The sequence below is a fragment of the Lepidochelys kempii genome, chromosome 1 (assembly GCF_965140285.1).
Source record: "Lepidochelys kempii isolate rLepKem1 chromosome 1, rLepKem1.hap1, whole genome shotgun sequence".
NCBI lineage: Eukaryota > Metazoa > Chordata > Testudines > Cheloniidae > Lepidochelys > Lepidochelys kempii.
This window is the reverse complement of record NC_136380.1, coordinates 306,498,885-306,515,869: the sequence shown is the minus strand read 5'-3', so window position 1 is coordinate 306,515,869 and position 16,985 is coordinate 306,498,885. Positions and strand designations below refer to the sequence as shown.

At 46.8% G+C, this 16,985-nt stretch overlaps 1 protein-coding gene across 1 annotated transcript in view; it reads left to right on the top strand.

The window, feature by feature from the left end:
• The first annotated feature begins 5,696 nt into the window (after positions 1 to 5,696).
• WNT2 (Wnt family member 2) overlaps positions 5,697 to 16,985 on the top strand; it is a 53,035-nt gene continuing 41,746 nt past the window's right edge. The window contains exons 1-2 of the mRNA XM_073331631.1: positions 5,697 to 5,776; positions 7,799 to 8,022. Coding sequence (XP_073187732.1) covers positions 5,697 to 5,776; positions 7,799 to 8,022 — 304 coding nt within the window. The remainder of the gene's footprint in view (positions 5,777 to 7,798; positions 8,023 to 16,985) is intronic.

The window sequence follows — 16,985 nt, the reverse complement described above, 5'->3', positions numbered from 1 at the left end:
GAGTGTGCAGAAGAAACATCTTTTACCAGGAGTAGTCCTACCAGAATAAAGCAGAAAATAAAAATCATAAGCCTAAAAATTCAAAATTTCACAAGACTCTACTTACTCTAGAAGGCTGAAGATATTTACATAGTTAGTTTTAACACAATTTTCAGAAGTAGGTTTTGACACTGCCACCCTCCATTTCATTTAGTGTCAGTGTCCTCAGATCTTCCATTCTAATCCATTCATTCGTGTCAGTTACATTAACAAACTCTTGTAGAGTGCCAGAACACTTACGCAGCATCTTTAAACTATGGATTATTGCTGTTTGAGACAGTTCTAGGTTTCATGGAGGAGAGAAAAGATGACCCCTCTCCACAGTCTTCCCTAGCTGTTCACCTGGGCTGCAGTATAGACAGGTCTTTCAGGGAAGAGGGATTTGAAAGGGGGGATTGTTCTACTGGCTGCCTGACTTTCTCCTGCCATGGTTACTGTTATCACCTCATCTCTGGCTTAATTAATATTGCTTCTCTCCAGTCTGCCTAAAATACTGCTGCTATTTTCCTCCTTGCTCATTTGATCTGACCATGTCACTACTCTTTCCGGATCCCTAAATTGTCAATGCTTTGTCCACTGAAGATTAGCCTGCTCATCTGCACTTGCAGGTCCTGCCCAGCTTTGCCTTCTCTACATCCTGGATATTGTTTCTTATTGCTTCCTTATCCCTTCACTCTGCCAGGGATTACCTCACTCTCCTATCTTTACACCATCATTCATGCTCTCTTTATGCATCTGAAGCAAGTTTTATATATCTGGAAATATGGAGGCTGCCTACTGGTGGCACAGATAGTGTGTGATTCATAACTTCTCAGTGTGGATAAATGGAGCCTATACACTCCAAAAGCTTGCTCTAATGTTACTTTGTGTCAGTAATTTTGAAATCCAAGCTATGCTATATCAGGTTTCTGGATGTTCCTTTCAGTTGGAAGGAAATGAAATGCAAAACGAACATTTCCTTCTGAACTGTTAAATCTTACACCTGACCCACTAATTTGTTTGTGATCTGAAGAAATCAGACTTCAGAGTAGGATGATGTATGTTTGTTTGAGATGGGCTTTTTCATACATCCCATTTCAGTGCTACAATTCTTTGCTGGCCATGTTTAATTTTAAAGATGCTTGTTTAGCTCCTAAATAATCAAAAGTATTCATAGTAGTAAATTCATCATACCCTATATTCGGTGTTCCAAAGAACTACATTTGCCAAGTTTCAATTCTATTATGCATTATGCATCTAGATCCTTAATGATTTGCATTTTAAATAATGAATTTAGCATTCAGGAAAAGTGTTAATTGATAGCCCAGAATACTGAAGCCCTTTATCCCAACAGCTATCACAATGGCTTCCCTTCCCTGCCCCACAAATGTTCCTTAACCATGGACTGGACTGACCAGGTGTAGAGCAGAGGGGCGGTATTTCATTTTCTAGGACCCTCAGCTGGGATTGAAATCAGTGTAAATTGTTAAAATGGCTTTGTGACACAGACACATGCTTTCCAGGAACTCAGCTCACACTAATAGGGCCACCAAACAGTCTTCAGAATCTAATGACTTCAAGTTACAAGCAAAGGGGGCTGGATTTAAACGAGTTATCTTGATAAAGACTTCATCACCCACAGCAAATCCCTTCAGGCCATCAGTCCTCCATAGTAGACTTGCTTCAATATTGCTGTTTTTCTCTGAAACATTTACAGTAGAGCCTCAGAGTTATGAACACCAGAGTTACAAACTGACTGGTCAACCACACACCTCCAATGAAGTGAGCTGTAGCTCACCAAAGCTTATGCTCAAATAAATTTGTTAGTCTCTAAGGTGCCACAAGTCCTCCTTTTCTTTTTGCAGATACAGACTAACATGGCTGCTACTCTGAAACCTGACACCTCATTTGGAACCAGAAGTATGCAATCAGGCAGTTCCAGAGACATCCCCTTCTCTCCCACCTCCCCCTCAAAAAAAAAAAAAAAAAACCCAGTACGGTAGTGTGTTTAAAGTAAACTACTAAAAAATGGGAAAGTTAACAAAAATATTTTAAGGAAACTTTCTGTACCTGTTTCATTTAAGTTAAAATGGTCAAAAGCAGCATTTAAATTCTGCATAGTAAAGTTTCAAAGCTGTATTAAATCAAAGTTCAGTTGTATGCTTTTGAAAGAACCACCATAATGTTTTGTTTGAGCCTTTCAGAGTTAGGAACAGCCTTCATTCCCAAAGTGTTCATACCTCTGAGGTTCTACGTATAGCATGTCCTACACTTGTCCTTTTGCAGATGAAGGAGTTTGAACCAACCCTGTTTATTGGCCATCTCTCTTTAGTGGGTGCTTGTGCCAAAACGGGACCAAACTAAAGGAAGGGGAACTCAGTTGTACAAGGGAGAGTCAAGGCCAAAGCGCTGTTTAAGGCTCTTGTGGCTGCCCGGGGACTGCGTAGGGCACCATGATGGCTAGGGCGGCCCTGGGTTAGGGAAATCTGCCCTATACAACATTGAGCTTATCACATCCAAAGAGACAAAGGGGCAGCTCCTGCCTTGTTTGTCACGCCCATGTACAATCACTCATTTAGGGAGACATGACTGTCACTGCAAAGACAGGAACTCACATTTTCTTCCATTACACCGGCGTAAAACGAGCAATTCCACTGAAGTGCATCAGGATTTATGCTGGCCTACCTGAGCTCAGGAGCTGCCCCTGGAGCAGTGATACGCAGGGCCATGGGAATGTGGTCCCTGTTCAGTCTCAGGACAGTCTTGGTAGAAGGTAAGTGAACTCCGCCACTAAATGGTACCGGCGCAAACCTGGAAAGCCCTAGTGTACCAACCTGGATTGCTTCCCTAAAGGAAATGTTACTTATAAACCATCCCCAGCCTGTACAACAGGAAACCGATTTAAAAACATTTCAAAGGATCCTACGGATTTAGGCCCCCAAATCACATTAAAACGCAATGGATTGTGGGTGCTTCCCTCCCTTAGGCTCAAATCCCGGCCTAAAAAGCCCGCCCTCGTGTTTGTTTGTTTTTAAAGGGAGGGGGCTTGAGGAAAGAGGGGCAGGTAAGAAACAGGAGACAAGCAATGGCAAGACTATAACACCTGCCCTGTCTTCACCGGCAGTGTACCGTACGCACCAGGTGGTAAGCACACACCCTTTGCCGAGGGGCGACTCCCGGGCAACAGCGGGCGGGTGCAAGCAGAGGGGGCTCTCCTGGGGTGGCGGCGGGAGAAGCGCAGGGGATGGTGGCTGGGCAGCAGGCTGCGGGAGGGAACCTGGCTCCTGCCCAGCAGTGTCTTTCCCTGTGTCTGATGTGTTCAGCCGCCTGCCTTTCTCCGGAAAGGTTTTATACTCATACATTTAAAAAACCTCCATGGTCTCTCCTGAACTGGGGTTATCAGCCCCGGGGGCCTTCGCAGCCCGCCTGCTTCAGGCGAGGTCATTTCTTCTGCCTCCCCATCGGGTGAACTGCGTCTCCCTTGGCCAGTCAGTCACTGCAGAGGACTGAGGGGCCGGATTTGTTCAGTCTGCCCCGGGTCTGGCTGCGCCAAGCTGGCTTGGCAGCTGGACACGGTTTCCTCTACCGTTATTTCTCGATGTACTCGCTGGGAGCGGAAAGCCCAGTTTCAGTTTAACAATTGCCATACGGAAGCCTTCAAATCCCTCCTCAGTGCCCTGGAGGATACAAACTTCCAGTTCCAGGGAAGCATCTTCACTTTCTGGTCTATGTAGATCCCTGCAGAGTTTCTCTGCTTGTAGGCTCCCGGCTCTAGTGCCTTGGTCGAGCTCGATCTCTGCCCGTCTCCAGCTGGCTAGAGGCACAGACTTGTGGGCTAGCTAGGAGTGATCGTTGATCGCTCCCTGCCCCTTTGGCTGAGCCAGATGATAAAATCCTGCTAGCAGCACGGCCCGAGGTGCCTTTCCCTGCACCACGCAGCGCCTGGGCTTCTCTCCCCTCTGAAAGCAGATGGGTGACGAATGCATTGATCATGCGGGGTGGGGGGTATAAACCTGTCTTGGGGTGGCAGCGACCAACTCCTGTTTCAGTTCCGCGGCATTTAAACTGGTGCGGTCGATTCTCACCCGGAATGATGCTTCAGGGGAAGAAATCTCTAGCCTGGACGAGATGCTGTAGCCCCGTCAAGCCTAGCGAGAAGTGGGCTTGCTTGGTTTTTCGCTGCTTCACTATCTTAGATAACAGCCTGCCCCAAGCCGGCTGCCCAAGGACCTGGTCCAACTTCCATTGACATCAATGGAAAAATTCCCACTGACTGCAACAGGAGTTGGATCAGGTCCTAAATTTGCAATCCAGTCACCTTTCAGAGCGTTTATTCTCTCCGTCGCCCCACTCCCTTAGGGAAGTTTAATTTGATCTTCAATAGATGGTATTTGAACCCCTCCCCGCCAATTGCTTTGCAACAACAATTTAGTGAGAGATGTTCTGTTTGTCTGGGCAAAGTTTTAAACGTAATTTGAAAGAAACAATTGACCCGGACAGCTGACTTGTTTCCAGGTGGCACTTGAAGGAGCTAAGCACAGTTATTCACACACTAAACGTGTGCAATATGGATGCTTGCTTGTGAACCGCTGTCATGTGAGCTGTCCTGACTATTTTCAATGTGTTTGTTTTTACCAGTTGTTCCCTGCCAGACTGTTGTCTGAAGAGTACAATTTGGAGTAGACTGTTAGGGTCAAAAGTCAGGTGGGAAGAGGAAGCTCCTTTGCTAGGAATCGGGGTAACGTTTACACGAATAAGACCTCAGCGTGTTAAATAAAATGGTACCCAGTTTTAACACTTAAATGTGCTTGCTGCATTGTATTCTTCATTTCACCCGGTCTCTATTCTTTTACAGAATCACCTTGGTCAGTTACAGTTAGTGTCCTCAGATGTGAAGAATTTAGATCATTCCCCTTCCTAATTTCCTAGGGCTGAGATTATTAAGATAAACAAAAAACATGGAAATATTTTCTCTCTGTTTCTTATATATAATGTTACAGTCGAGTTGCATAGTTCATATGGCGTGTCTGTTCCTATCATACCATACAGAGATGTGAAGGAAATACTAAAACATTATGTATCGATATAAAATATTGAGAAGTGCTAAGTATTTTCCGTTGTTTGGCGACTTCACTGCTGCATTCTCAATGGTAACGTATCCCGTGCAGTGTTTGGTAACTGTGCAGGGTTTGAACTAACTCTGTTTGGATTTAAGGTTATTGGAAAGCAACTGGCTCATCGGGATTCCTTCTCTAATCAGAGGTGTTACCTCCTCCAATGTCTCTTGACATCATTTCATCCATCAGAGTTAAGAAAGAGCGAAAGGCAGAACCCACCCAGTCTGTAAGCAACTCACACCAGCCCCTCAGATTTGCTCTGACTGCCGAAGAGCTGCATCAGGGCAAGGAAGAAGGATGAGAGCGGAATTGATCTTGTTGCCCCTCTTGAGGATGTGATTCTGGACAAATTGAGCAGACTCCGGAGTTCTGCACAGACACATTACAGAGCGTATCAGTAAATCTGACCTCTGGCAACCGTGACATGGGAATGGTGAGACTCTTGATCCAGTGAGGAGAGAAGTCCTCAAGGTGCATTTGCCTCTGTGTCAGTAGTTTTTGTTTCATGGGATTTCCTCCGCCCTTCGCATTAGAACTGATGAGGAGTGAAGTGTTTCTAATATGAACTTTCGCTTTGGGATCTGGTTTGCGGTTCCACTGATCTTGTTCTGGGAAACCCCAGAAGTCACTTCTTCGTGGTGGTAAGTTCTGCAGTTACAAGGGGTTATTTGCTCTTGGGTAAGGTGGGATAAAATTAATGGTAAACTAGAAGAATTGAACCCTCCCCCCCCCTTTAATGATCACAGAAAAATTTATCGCCGCCGGCTGTTCACATACAAAAACTCCAATGTTAAATCAATCCAAATTATCCTATGTCTTCTCTCAACTTCTCTTTTCCTTCCCAGCTCCCACTCCTCCGTCCCCATCCTTAACAATTAAACGTCTGTCTTACTACATATCTAAGGAGGACTCTTTGATTTGAGGACTGATCAGAGCTTTTAGCATGGACAGTAACAGCTGAGTCAGTTGGAGGTTGATTAAAATACGCCCCGCAGAGCTCCTATCACCAACTATATATAGAATCCATGTAAGAATTGGCAGAAGGAAATGTATGAAGATATTGCTTATGGCATGCAACAAGTTTTTGCATCGTTTCAGGTTCAAGGATATATCTGATTAATTCTCCTTGATTGAATATCCTTGCTCTTTTATTTACTTATTTTGCATGTAAAATGACAGCTGAAAATAAGCTTGTCAGAAAATCTCTGGGGTAACAACACACTGGCCAAATGAATCGATGAAAGTAAGAGGCATGGTGCAGTTTGTTCTAGGACAAAGTTGCATACGTGTGTGTAACACACGTTTGTTTACTGCCTTCCCTCCATGTTCATTCCCTTACATGAATTGTCAGAATAGTCTAGAGCAGAATTTTGTTCAGACCCTCGATTCCCTCCAGCCCCTCCTCCAGGAGAAAAAAAAAAGCTTCTCATCGCTGAACTAAAACCTCCAAATGAATAGCGGGGAAGCCTACGGGGACCACAGATCCTAGTTCAAAAGATATTTGAGCTGGTTGTGATACTTCTAAGCTAGCTGCAAAACACAAGGCTAATTAAGGGGGAGCCTAAATCAGAGATTTGCTTCAGAAAATGGGGTCTTAAAACAAAACAGACAAACCTCATTGAGGAAGAGGAGTTAAACTTCCCCTTGTAAACATAGTCACCAGGGAGTGCATTTAACGTTGACAGGGCTGACACTGGATCAAAGGTTGATTGATCAGACTGGCCATTTTTCAATTCAATTGCTATTTCTGTTCCATAGGTGCATAAACATTATTCATTGCAAGGACTTTTTGTCACGTTGTCTTTTACCTGTTACCGAAAATCTATATATTTGTTGCAAATAACAGCTTTAACGATTTGATGATCATATAAACTAATGAAAACGCAGAAAAAAGACATTTGCTCCTGTTTGATCGCTTGAAAAGTCAGCCATGGCGGTTTGGGTTTTATAAAAGGTACCTTTCTAAACATTTCAGGGCTAATAGCGAACATCTGGATACAGATGATGATGTAATTTAAGAACAAAAATGACAAAAACCAAAGTAAGGCGCTACAAAGGAGTTTTTGGTTCTTCCCAAGGCTCGGTAGGAATTACACAGCAGGCAAACGATTTTGAAAGGATTTCTACCAAAAAAGCAAATGCGGCTGTCAATTAGACTCTACATTAAACGGGCTCCGGAAGAGAGGCTGATCAGAATGTAGGCCCAGCAAGAGCCGACTTAGCCAGCCGCTCTGCGGCCTTTGCTCCTTGGAGGAGAATAAGGGGAAGGCGGAGGGATCCCAACTGAGCACTGAAAGCCGCACCGGCTCCTGGCAAACAGCCAGGCAGAAGGGCCCGTATCCCTGTACCAGTCCCACTCTGCTCTCCCTGATAGCTCAGCCCCGCTCTGCAGTCAGTGCCCTCCCCAGTAACTCCCCATTCCCAGCCAGGGTCTCTCCAACAGTTCCCCATTCAGTGCCCTCCCCAGGAGCTCCCCACTCCCAGGAACTGCCCATCTCCAGTCAGTGCCCTCCTCCTAGCTCATCCTCCCCCTCTGCAGTAGCTTCCCCCCGGTCCGTGCCTCCCCCCCCCCGCCCCAGCTGAGCCTGTCCCCACACGCATCGTCGCTCGCCCGCGGGCCCCACTCCTCGCCCCCGCTGCCTGTGCGCCTTTGCTCCCCGCAGGTACATGGGGGCGGTGGGCTCGTCGCGGGTGATGTGTGACAACGTGCCGGGCTTGGTGAGCCGGCAGCGGCAGCTGTGCCAGCGGCACCCCGAGGCCATGCGCTCCATCGGGCTGGGCGTGGCGGAGTGGACGGCGGAGTGTCAGCACCAGTTCCGCCAGCACCGCTGGAACTGCAACACCCTGCACCGGGACCGGAGCCTCTTCGGCAGGGTCCTGCTGCGCAGTAAGTACCCGGCCACACGGGGCGCTGCGGCCCGCGGACCCGGCCACGGCTCCCCTGCGCGCGGCCTGCCCGCCAGCGCCGCCGGCTCGCTCTGCTGGGGGACCAGTGAGGCGCCCCCGCCTGGGGCATGCGCGAGTCACCACTCGGGGAGCAGGCGGGATCCCCGTCCCCTGCGGGGTGGGGGGCCGGAACAGGCGGGATCTCCGTCCCCTGCGGGGTGGGGGGGCGGAGCAGGCGGGATCCCCGTCCCCTGCGGGGTGGGGGGGCGGAACAGGCGGGATCCCCGTCCCCTGCGGGGTGGGGGGGCGGAACAGGCGGGATCCCCGTCCCCTGCGGGGGGAAGAGCAGGTGGGATCCCTGTTCCCTGCGGGGGGTGGGGGGAGAAGAGCGGGCGGTATCCCTCTCCCCGGCAGCGGGGAGCAGGAGGGATCCTTGACCGTGGAAGAAGCAGACCAGGCGGGATCCCTGTCCCTGGGGGGAGGCAGGGAAGGAGGAGGGATCCCTGCTCCTGGCGGACAGTTGAATGGCACACGGGGGCTCACACGATCTATGTGCCAGCACCTGCAGAGAAAGTCGGAGACGCCGCCGCAGCTGCCCCTGTGCCCTAAGGGGCTCCGCCCAGAACGGGAGACTGGTCTGTCCTCAGCGTGCTCCGGTCACTCATTAGTGGAGAGACCTGAGGCAGCGTGACACCGACACGCGTGCTCTTCGGAGAGCTGGCTGCAGCCTAGCTGTCCCTGTGTGTGTTGATGTGTGTGAGATCTGTTCCCCCCGGCCACCCAACCCTTCCCCTAGAGCCAGTACTGGGTTTACGATGGCATCATGCCCAGGCTCAGAAGGGGCCCCGGCCTGCTCCCCCCGGCACTGCGCCCGGAGACCCCGGCAGCTCAACCCTCACCCACCCCTGCCCACCCCTTGCTTCTCTCAGCCTGCTGGCCAGCCAGCCAAGGGCTCCTCTCTGCCCCTTGGCCAGACCCCAGCGCACCTCCGACTCCGGGCAGTCTCTGCTTCCCACCACCTGTGGGGCCCCGGCTGTCTCCCCCCAGCTGCGCTGCCTGGGTCTGGCGCAGAAGCCTGGTCAATCTCCGCCAGTTGTGGGGAGGTGAGCAGTCCAGTGCGGGGGTGCTTCGCTGGGCCCCTCCAGGCAAGTGGGTGCCGACGAGGGAGCCTGGCTGGGGAAGGCCCTGGCCTGGCTGATCTTGCCACTCCTGAGGGGCCAGAATAATTCCCTGCCCTGAGACCAGACCTGGCTGCACTGCTGGCCATAGGGAGTTGGGGGCCCAGGGTTGGGTGGGAGAGCTGTGTGGTACAGCATGGGCCTGCCCCAGGGAAAGGGGCACGCTGGCAGCACTGGGCTGGGTGGTTGCCCCATTGCCACTGGCCAGCCGCTCGCTTCAGGGACCGACCCCCTTGCACCATGCTCCATTGCCCTCAGGGGGGCCCACAAATATGTTTGGCGGTGAGCCCATAAAAGGTTAATCCGGCCTTCCTTAAAGCCAGGAAGCCTGATCTGCTGTTCCCCTCTGACGCTTAGCAGAGTGTGTTGCACTAATGCTACCATGTAATCATCCGGCCCCTGGGATGGGAGGCGGCCAAAAGTACAGCACAGCGTCTCTAGGCTTCCCTGGGGGCGTGATCCTCCCACCATTACCCTCCCCAAGAGTTAATTCATTGCGATTATAAATGTGTCCTGGGAGTACTTCTGAACGCGCTGAAAGCACTAAACGCTCCCTGGCTCCACCTAGAGCTCAGCGGGCCACTTAAACATTGTCACCAGCGAATCAGCCTCACGTGCATTTTGTCTTCAGAAAAGCTTTACCCGTAACCTTGGTGACGGCTGCTTGGAGTTGTTAGCTACATTTCCCACAGCCCGCAAACCATTAAGTGCCTTCCAGAGTGTTGTTAAAACTGACCATGTTTGAAACATGAGAGTAGCGCCTGTGAAATGTTTCTCGATTTATTTCTTTAAAACAATAGTTGTTTGAAATCTTTGGATCATAAATCAGAAAAAAAATAATTAAGTCAATTTATGATAACCCACGAATAATGGAATTGACATGGGGATTCATTAATTATATACTTTGGCACAGCTCCTCAGGTGGTGCATATTGTCACAACTCCATTGATTTTAATGCAGCTGTGATAATGTACATCCGCTGAGGATCTGCCCTTTTAAGTTAATTCTTAGCACTATTTTAAGCTTTGTCCTGGTTATATAATTTCAGGGGATAATATTGTATTGTTCTGTGTCAGGCAAAGAATCAGCCAGTAGATAAGAAGCCTTGCTTTGTAGGTGCATACAATTGTTGGGTAACAAGTAAGATTAAATTTATGTAACCATATTATTATAAAATGTTGTTAGTCCACAAATATTTCTTCCAAGACAAATATACCAAAGCATGAAGAGTAGATGGCCTGTAAACCAGTCTCATGTATATATAACTCACTATCCTAGAGCACTGCTTTGGCAAAACAAATGCATACTATATTAAACTTGCATCTTCCCTTTTGTAAGTAACTCAAATTTAGCTGCCAATTTCCTTTGTAAAAATGCTTAACTTCAAAACACAGGTGTGAAAGAGGACAATTAGAACCAAATTCTGCTGTTCTACTCACTTATGGTTATGATGATTAGGATGCACATGCGGGTGTGTATGAAAGTACTGAATATCATCTGTTGATGACAGGTCAGTGTAAGTAGAAACTGGAGTTAATATCGTTCCTGTTTAGTTAATATTAGAATTCTAGAATAGTAAAATTTAGTTAATATAATCACCATTAACTCATGCAATTAACTAAAAATATTAATCACAGTTTTAATTGCACTGTTAAACAATAGAATACCAATTGAAATTTATTAAATATTTTGGATGTTTTCTACATTGTCAAATATATTGATTTAAATTACAACAGAGAATATAAAGTGTGCAGTGCTCACATTATATTATTATTTTTGATTACAAATATTTGCACTATAAAAATGATAAACAAAATAAATAGTATTTTGCCATTCACCTCATAGAAATACTGTAGTGCAATTTCTTTATTGTGAAAGTGCAATTTATAAAAGATTTTTGGTGACATAACTGCACTCAAAAAAAAAAAAACTTGTATGTAAAACTTTAGAGCCTACAAGTCCACTTAGTCCTACTTCTTGTTCAATCAATCGCTAAGACAAACAAGTTTGTTTACATTTATGGGAGGTAATGCTACCTGCTTCTTATTTACAATGTCGCCTGAAAGTGAGAAAAGGTATTCGCATAGCACTTTTGTAGCCTGCATTGCAAGGTATTTACGTTCCAGATATGCTGAACATTCATATGCCCGTTTGTTCTTTGGTCACTATTCCAGAGGACATGCTTCCATGTTGATGATGTTCGTTTAAAAAAAATTCATTGAATAAATTTGTGACTGAACTCCTTGGGGGAGAGTTGTATGTCTCCTGCTGTTTTGTCTGTGTTTTACTCACATTCTGCCATAATTTCATGCTATAGCATTCTCGGATGATAACCCAGCATGTTATTCGTTTTAAGAACACTTTAACTGCAGATTTGACAAAATGCAAAGAAGGTACCAGTGTGAGATTTTTAAAGCTAGCTATAGCACTTGACCCAAGGTTTAAGAATCTGAAGTACCTTCCAAAATCTTAGAGGGACGAGGTGTGGAGCATGTTTTCGGAAGTCTTAAAAGAACAACACTCCAATGCAGAAACTACAGAACTGGAACCACCAAAAAAGAAAATCAACCTTCTGCTGGTGGCATCTGACTCAGATGATGAAAATGAACATGTCAGTCTGCACTGTTTTGGATCGTTATCGAGCAGAACCCATCATCAGCATGGATGCATGTCCTCTGGAATGGTGGTTGAAGCATGAAGGGACATATGAATCTTTAGCGCATCTGGCACGTAAATATCTTGCAACACTGGCTACAACAGTGTCATGCAAATGCCTGTTCTCACTTTCAGGTGACATTGTAACGAAGTGGGCAACACCATCTTAAGCACTTGTAAACAAAATTGTTTGTCTGAGCGACTGGCTGAACAAGAAGTAGAACTGGGTGGACCTGTAGACTCTACAGTTTTACATTGTTTTATTTTTGAACGCAGTTTTTTTGTGTGCGTAATTCTACATTTGCAGGTTCACCTTTCATGATAAAGAGATTTGCACTACAGTATTTGTATTAAGTGAATTGAAAAATACTATTTTCTTTTTACAGTGCAAATATTTATAATAAAAATAAATATAAAGTGAGCACTGTGCACTTTGTATTCTGTGTTGAAATTGAAATCAATATATTTGAAAATATGGAAAACATACAAAATATTTAAATAAATGGTATTCTATTATTTAACAGTGCGATTAATCGTGATTAATTTTTTTAATTGCTTGACAGCCCTAGTTAATACTTGTTTTTAAAATGTTTCCTCACTGTCTGTCTTATTTGTTTAAAAATTCCCTGGGATAAGCCCAAACACAAACATTTCTTCAGAGCATTTCGAGAAGTGGTTTTCAACCCGGGTGCTGCTTGTGGCCCAATTGGCACACAGCTGCGGCCCATGTGACATCCTCATGGCCATAGAGGTAGGTGTTTGTGGGAGGGGGGTCCACATAACACATAGAGCGCTGCATATGCGACCAACAATGGTAAATAGGTTGAGAACCACTGATTTAGAGTCTGGTCCTGTAGTCTTTGGGCAAAATTTCCATTGACTTTAGAGGAAGTTTTGCTTGAGTAAGAAATTATATGTGGGATGAATGGCTTTGTTTGTGCTTATTGCTATGGGCAAGAAAAGCAGCCAGTGCTCCTCTGCCACCCTCCTTGGCCAGTAAATCTGCAGAAGCACTGAGCACATAGTGATCCCAACAACTAATTGACACCCCACTACCCTCCAACAGCTCCATCATGGATCAGCTTGTTTAGAGATGACAGGAAGACCACCTTCAGAGCACAGACATGGCTGCTTTACCTGTGCTTCCCCCCACACTGCACAACCCCACCTTGGTGCATAATGACCAATCTAGGCTACAAGTACAACTGGGGCTTTGTAGCCACTTTGTGACTCTCTCATCTGATCTAGTCGTGGCAAACATCCCAACCGGAGCTTTTTTCCTCAGACAGGTGTCCACCGAGTTTGTTGTGTCTGCATTTCCCATGTTGCCTAAGTGTGTTTGGGTCTGTGCATTCTGGGAAAATCTAAGCAGCTATCCCAAACTGCCTCTGCAGGAGATAGAATGCAAACTGAGTGGCACCAGCACCCAGTGGAGCAATGCACCTTGGGATTTCGGCTACCACACAGAGCGTTGGGAAGGAGGCCTGGTCAAACTGGTGACATAGGCAAAGGCAGCATTGAGCATTCTCTCAGGTGCTTGGCTGGCTGGTTCATGCTCAGCTTCTAAATGATCACTATGTGTACGGTTGAGAAGGAATTTCCCCCCAGGTCAGATTGGCAATGACTTTGAACTGGGTTCATTTCCCACTATAGCATGTGGGTGTGGGTTACTTGCCAACACTATCTAAGTATACCTCACTTAATCATTTCCCTGCCATTGCAGGGGCATCAGGCACTGGTGCACCTCGGTCTCTCCCATTCTCTGCATGTGGAACGTAATAGGCTAGTCTCCTGTGGGTTGTAATATTATAATTTTAATTATGGTTGTTGGGTTTAGGGTGCGGATGCTGGGTGGTGTTGGTGGCCCGTGATTTATGGGAGGTCAGCCTAAGTGATCTGCGAGTCCCTTCTGGCCTTAAACGCTCTGATTCACATTACACCAATCTGTCTCTGGTAACGGAGATACATGGTTGGCCCCCCTGGTTGCTAATACGGTATTATCCACAGGTAGCATGGTTACAAATCATGTTTACTACCTGTCCTGGTTTTCCTGGGATTGTCCCTCATTTTAGGTTTCAGAGTAACAGCCGTGTTAGTCTGTATTCGCAAAAAGAAAAGGAGGACTTGTGGCACCTTAGAGACTAACCAATTTATTTGAGCATGAGCTTTCGTGAGCTACAGCTCACTTCCTCAGATGCATATCGTGGAAACTGCAGCAGGCTTTATATATACACAGAGAATATGAAACAATACCTATTCCCACCCCACTGTCCTGCTGGTAATAGCTTATCTAAAGTGACTTCCAGCACAAATCCAGGTTTTCTCACCCTCCACCCCCCCACACAAATTCACTCTCCTGCTGGTGATAGCCCATCCAAAGTGACAACTCTTTACACAATGTGCATGACAATCAAGCTGGGCTATTTCCTGCACAAATCCAGGTTCTCACATCCCCCCCACCCCCATACACACACAAACTCACTCTCCTGCTGGTAATAGCTCATCCAAACTGACCACTCTTCAAGTTAAAATCCAAGTTAAACCAGAACATCTGGGGGGGGGGTAGGAAAAAACAAGAGGAAACAGGCTACCTTGCATAATGACTTAGCCACTCCAAGTCTCTATTTAAGCCTAAATTAATAGTATCCAATTTGCAAATGAATTCCAATTCAGCAGTTTCTCGCTGGAGTCTGGATTTGAAGTTTTTTTGTTTTAAGATAGCGACCTTCATGTCTGTGATCGCGTGACCAGAGAGATTGAAGTGTTCTCCGACTGGTTTATGAATGTTATAATTCTTGACATCTGATTTGTGTCCATTTATTCTTTTACGTAGAGACTGTCCAGTTTGACCAATGTACATGGCAGAGGGGCATTGCTGGCACATGATGGCATATATCACATTGGTGGATGTGCAGGTGAACGAGCCTCTGATAGTGTGGCTGATGTTATTAGGCCCTGTGATGGTGTCCCCTGAATAGATATGTGGACACAGTTGGCAACGGGCTTTGTTGCAAGGATAAGTTCCTGGGTTAGTGGTTCTGTTGTGTGGTATGTGGTTGTTGGTGAGTATTTGCTTCAGGTTGCGGGGCTGTCTGTAGGCAAGGACTGGCCTGTCTCCCAAGATTTGTGAGAGTGTTGGGTCATCCTTTAGGATAGGTTGTAGATCCTTAATAATGCGTTGGAGGGGTTTTAGTTGGGGGCTGAAGGTGACGGCTAGTGGCGTTCTGTTATTTTCTTTGTTAGGCCTGTCCTGTAGTAGGTAACTTCTGGGAACTCTTCTGGCTCTATCAATCTGTTTCTTTACTTCTGCAGGTGGGTATTGTAGTTGTAAGAAAGCTTGACAGAGATCTTGTAGGTGTTTGTCTCTGTCTGAGGGGTTGGAGCAAATGCGGTTGTATCGCAGAGCTTGGCTGTAGACGATGGATCGTGTGGTGTGGTCAGGGTGAAAGCTGGAGGCATGCAGGTAGGAATAGCGGTCAGTAGGTTTCCGGTATAGGGTGGTGTTTATGTGACCATTGTTTATTAGCACAGTAGTGTCCAGGAAGTGGATCTCTTGTGTGGACTGGACCAGGCTGAGGTTGGTGGTGGGATGGAAATTGTTGAAATCATGGTGGAATTCCTCAAGGGCTTCTTTTCCATGGGTCCAGATGATGAAGATGTCATCAATATAGCGCAAGTAGAGTAGGGGCTTTAGGGGACGAGAGCTGAGGAAGCGTTGTTCTAAATCAGCCATAAAAATGTTGGCATACTGTGGGGCCATGCGGGTACCCATAGCAGTGCCGCTGATCTGAAGGTATACATTGTCCCCAAATGTGAAGTAGTTATGGGTAAGGACAAAGTCACAAAGTTCAGCCACCAGGTTAGCCGTGACATTATCGGGGATAGTGTTCTTGACGGCTTGTAGTCCATCTTTGTGTGGAATGTTGGTGTAGAGGGCTTCTACATCCATAGTGGCCAGGATGGTGTTATCAGGAAGATCACCGATGGATTGTAGTTTCCTCAGGAAGTCAGTGGTGTCTCGAAGGTAGCTGGGAGTGCTGGTAGCGTAGGGCCTGAGGAGGGAGTCTACATAGCCAGACAATCCTGCTGTCAGGGTGCCAATGCCTGAGATGATGGGGCGCCCAGGATTTCCAGGTTTATGGATCTTGGGTAGTAGATAGAATATCCCAGGTCGGGGTTCCAGGGGTGTGTCTGTGCGGATTTGATCTTGTGCTTTTTCCAGGAAGTTTCTTGAGCAAATGCTGTAGTTGCTTTTGGTAACTCTCAGTGGGATCAGAGGGTAATGGCTTGTAGAAACTCGTGTTGGAGAGCTGCCGAGCAGCCTCTTGTTCATATTCCGACCTATTCATGACGACAACAGCACCTCATTAGGTAGCTGTCCCAGGAAATCTGCAAGTCTTCTGGGACATTAAAAGTCCTGATATTTTTTTTGGTCAGTCATCCCCACCCCCCGTTGGCTCCCGCAGTGGGTGTAGTGGGAGGAGCCACGGGCAGCAGTTCCTGCTCAGAGGGAGCTCTAGCTCTGGTGCGTCTGAGAGCCATGGGGACAGGGCAGCTTGGGAGCAGTGAGCAGGACAGGGGGAGCTTGGGGCTGGCAGCACCCAATCACTGCTGTTTAGGTACTGGCTGTGGGGACAGGAGAGAGGTGGATCCAGCCAACGCTGCATCCTGTTCAGCCAGGTTGATGCCTGGGGCAGCCCTGGGATCTGATGCCCTCCCGCAGGGGTGGGATGAGGAGTGCCCTGGGTGGGGAGGAAGGCAGTACCCAGGGATGTGTGTGGTGTGGTATGGGGGAGCAGACAGATGTTCTTGATTTATGGTTGTCACTTCTGAGGTACAGAAAACATGTATAGTGTCAGCCAGTGTCACTAACTGCTTGCAAAGTGAGGTGAAGTTGTGTAGATAGGTCTATGTGGCACACAGGGCCTTTTATTTGTTACAAGAGATGTCTGTGTATGTTAGACCTGGTCTGGAATTTTTCAACAGAAAATAAACTTTCTGCAAAATTGAAGTTTTCCAGTGGAAGACTTTAATTTTTTTCCGTGAGGAAAATCAAAATGAAATACTGTATTTCACATTGGCTTGACCCAAATTGGAATATTTCATTCTGTTGAACTGACCTGAAACATTT